The 3,752-nt window shown below is 35.8% G+C and overlaps 1 protein-coding gene and 1 long non-coding RNA gene across 4 annotated transcripts in view; one reads left to right on the top strand and one right to left on the bottom strand.

Moving 5' to 3' along the window:
* The first annotated feature begins 243 nt into the window (after positions 1–243).
* LOC117106255 (breast cancer anti-estrogen resistance protein 3-like) overlaps positions 244–3,752 on the top strand; it is a 35,986-nt gene continuing 32,477 nt past the window's right edge. Inside the window, exon 1 of one of the 3 annotated variants that reach the window (XM_033247613.1) lies at positions 244–372. In XM_033247613.1, coding sequence (XP_033103504.1) covers positions 366–372 — 7 coding nt within the window. In that variant the 5' untranslated portion in view covers positions 244–365. The remainder of the gene's footprint in view (positions 373–3,752) is intronic. The other 2 variants (XM_033247611.1, XM_033247612.1) reach the window with 2 other exon arrangements.
* The window catches only part of LOC117106257, a 5,463-nt gene continuing 2,904 nt past the window's right edge, over positions 1,194–3,752 (bottom strand). The window contains exon 2 of the long non-coding RNA XR_004445033.1: positions 1,194–3,375. This is a non-coding gene — a long non-coding RNA (uncharacterized LOC117106257). The remainder of the gene's footprint in view (positions 3,376–3,752) is intronic.

The following is a 3,752-nucleotide window of genomic DNA, read 5'->3' as shown; positions in this document are numbered from 1 at the left end:
TTTCAGCCACCCCCTCCACCTTTCGGACATCTCAGGATCTGCCCCTGAATTTATATATGTAAAATGCATTATATAGGCCTATAGGCCTAGGTAATCTATTCAATTATGTTAATGAATTATATATCAATAATTATGTTAAATTAAAAAATTACACTTGGTGCCACATAAAAATGTGACATGACGTTATATAGGCATATTCCATTTTGTTTTGTTATTTTCTTCTGGCTGGTATTTTACTATATTTCATTGTTTTGTTTCATGCCTGATTGAATAATGTAGTGTAGCAAATAGTAAAGATCGTATAGCGCCGCTGTGTACTACTACACGCAGAGTCGAGTCGGGCAACGAAAGGATGGCGAGGACGAATGATTGGTAAGATAAGACGATTGCATCTTACTTTATATGTTATGTGAATTTTAGAATGTGTGTCAGACTCTTTTTGTTTGAAATTGAACAGTTAAGTCAATTAAATAGTAATAGTATGCTAATAAAATAATGGATGGGAGATTGTGATAATTGAAGTTTAAGAAAGACGGAAGACGTGTTGACATTCCTTCACTGTTTGTGTTTAACCAGGAGGTATACCTCCATGGGGTTAACCAAGTTTAAAACAGCAACTTCCTGGCCTGGTGCGACTCGTCGTATGGATGTATGAAGGCAAGGCCTACAAAACTAAGGCCTAGATCTTGGTAGGACTCGTGGCTTGACATGGCGGTTAATTTTACTGCTTTGAATAGTGAACGGGGCATGGAGTTTTACTTTTAATTGAACTCAATACTCATCTTAGACTTTGTCTTCTTTACAGTATATAGGGCAACTTATGTGCATCATGTAAGAAATTATGATGAATGTTGATGATAATATACTAATCACTATTCATTTTCATTTAAAAATACATGAAATTTGTTTCTTTGAGTTGATAGACAAGAAAGTTAACTTACTATATAAAACAAAACTGAATGAAAGGACAAGACAATTATAATAACATACAACATGACCCAAACATTGTTGTTTCCAGTGTGCTTCCAAAAACCGCCAAGAACTGCTTTTACACCAATTTGTTCTCAGTTTCAATTAAATACGTTTATATATGATCCGTGTCTGGCCATAAAAGCAATGTGTTTTGTAGCCAATGCCCTTGAGAAAATTTTCTGTGAAACAAGGGAGTATGGAAAATGGCCATTCAACATAAATATTTACCTCAAACTTCCAAAGGGTACTAATTTATTTGCTAGTGAAATTTGCAATTTTACAATAACTGGCATCTTTATTCAGCATTTTAATATTTTATAAATTACAGTAGCACAGTTGCCAACTTTTCCCAAAAGAAATCCATGAGGACTTGCATTACGTAGCAACGAGCCACTGGCTGGGGGACAGTGGGAGCTGGGGCCTTTGACGCTTACACAATCTGAGCATTTTCACTACTGATTTGATTGATTTTGGACACTAAATTAAGTCAAGTGTATGTATGTAAACTTAATAAAACCAAAAAGCTATACTCATTTAAATTTGACCAAAGTATAGTACTGTACTTTAAACTTAGGATGAGTACCAGACAGTTGCTTGGTGTAAAATTAAAACATTTTTTACGGACTCACTTTATTCATGAATCACGATGTACAGACCATGCGCATACTTCCATGTGGAAAACAGATAAACAAACAAGCAAACCATGGACGGTGCATTACTGGGTAATAAAAGCACACTGACGGTAGCGAGCGTAAGGGCGTCGTTTGTTTACGATTCTAACGTCGAGCGTACTGGGCTGGCACATTGCCTAGGGTTACTCTTTGCTACACTATAAACAATACGGACGAATGGCGAATAATCTATTTATTGCATATTACTGTATGCAGTTCGCAAATCATTGTTTATTACTTAGTTTAAAAATCATGATCCGTGAGTAAAATGGTCAATGGTCATATATCTATATAGCGCCTTCCACAGAAAACCATCTCAATTTGCACTTTTGAAGCCACAAGAAACAAAGACAAAAGAACGTGAAGGGGGTGGGAGAGCACACCCCCGATTTTGAGATAGCGTCGCCATCACTCCGTGAGTTTTTGTTCATTCGTAGTAAAACTGGTAAATGATAAATTATCCGTGAGTCTCACGGCCAGTCCATATAAGTTGGCAACTATGCAGTACTATCCTGATCTATTATTGCAATTAATAAAATTGTATCTTTTGTCTGGATATTTTATCTATGGGATAATATTTTTTTTTTACTTGAAAAAAATGTACTATGTCCATATTGAACAAATAAAATTGAATCTGAATCAACAAATTCAATAGATAAATATTTCATTGAAATTTATATTTTGTTAAACTTGACATTAAAACAGATGATGTTTTTTAAATCTTGATTTTTTAAAATTTCTTAATGTCATCTCAGGTTTCTTCAGCTTGTTTAAGGCAATGGACACAGGCAATAACAGGGCTAGAAGTGACAATTAGCTCTCCTTCAATCCTGTCAATTACTTCCTCAAATGGTTTTAGTATTTCACATATAATTCCTCAATTGTTTTAAACTCGTATTCAATGAGTAGGATCTCTCCTAGAACTGATCAGATTATCTTGACCTGGTTGTTCCAGCAGCATCACCAACCTGTAAGCTTGTAACTACAGTGTAGTTCTCCTATTGCAGTAACCAACCAGAATGGATGCTTTGGCCATTATCTGTTGCATTGGTGCAGCTTCTGATCCTGATAGGCTATCTCTGACGAGTTGTAATGTGTGTGCAAAGACTTTGCTGGGGTTTTTACCGGGGAATTTTTCCTTTGGCCATTTTTCCCTGGGCCCTTTTTACCGGGGGGCCATTCTTACTGTACACCATTGGGAACCTTGTTTGCAATATCATAACTAGTGTTTCTTTGTACATTTTAAGAATTTTCTCAGCAGTGTGTTTGCCCTATAGACGGCGACATCCCAACATAACAGAATGCTGTTTGTAATCCAGAATGAAATGGCCCATTATTCCTATGAAGGTTTTCATTTCATTGCTGGACCACAAAATCCAAGGAGAGACCGATATTTTGAGTCAATTGTATCTGAGATTTGAGTTTACTCTGGATGGTAGCATATTGTTGTGGTATTAGGATTCTGCTGAGGTAGTCTATGCTTGGGATGTTAAAGCTTGGCTGTGCTACATGCCAGATATCACAGAAGCTTGTAACTGTACTTTCCACAATGGATAGAGAAAGAAAGTTGTTGGCAATGAAGCTTTAACCAGCTTGTTGTTGAGCTGAATCCGATGGGAATATCATGGTTCCTCCACTTCAATTGTTCAGGTTCTGGCATGAACTCTGTCATGCTTTGTTTATATATTGATGCTTGGGTATCAACTTCTTGAAGGATCTGTGTGTGCCTCCTCTGAAAATGCAAGAGGGTAGAATTTTTTAAATTGTATTATCTCCAAACTATACAGAAAAAAAAACAAAGCACATGAATAATCAAAATCAAATTTAATATATTCTAATAATAATGATAATAATTTATTCAATAATAATGATAATAATTTATTCAATAATAATGATAATAATTTATTCAATAATAATGATAATAATTTATTCAATAATAATGATAATAATTTATTCGGCTACACTTTTATATCTTTTATATATGGCGAGTTGATTGGCCGAGCGGTTAAGTCAGGGGCACCGTGACCTTCAGCTCTAATATCGGCGTTGGTTCGAACGGCTCACTCGCCAATGGTTCCGGTGGTGGAACAAGTCTTCTCGGATAAGGAC

This window comes from Anneissia japonica, unplaced genomic scaffold (assembly GCF_011630105.1).
Source record: "Anneissia japonica isolate Jap-2015-1 unplaced genomic scaffold, ASM1163010v1 scaffold1356_len1145284_cov175, whole genome shotgun sequence".
Classification (NCBI taxonomy): domain Eukaryota; kingdom Metazoa; phylum Echinodermata; class Crinoidea; order Comatulida; family Comatulidae; genus Anneissia; species Anneissia japonica.
This window is presented reverse-complemented; position numbering and strand designations above follow the sequence as displayed.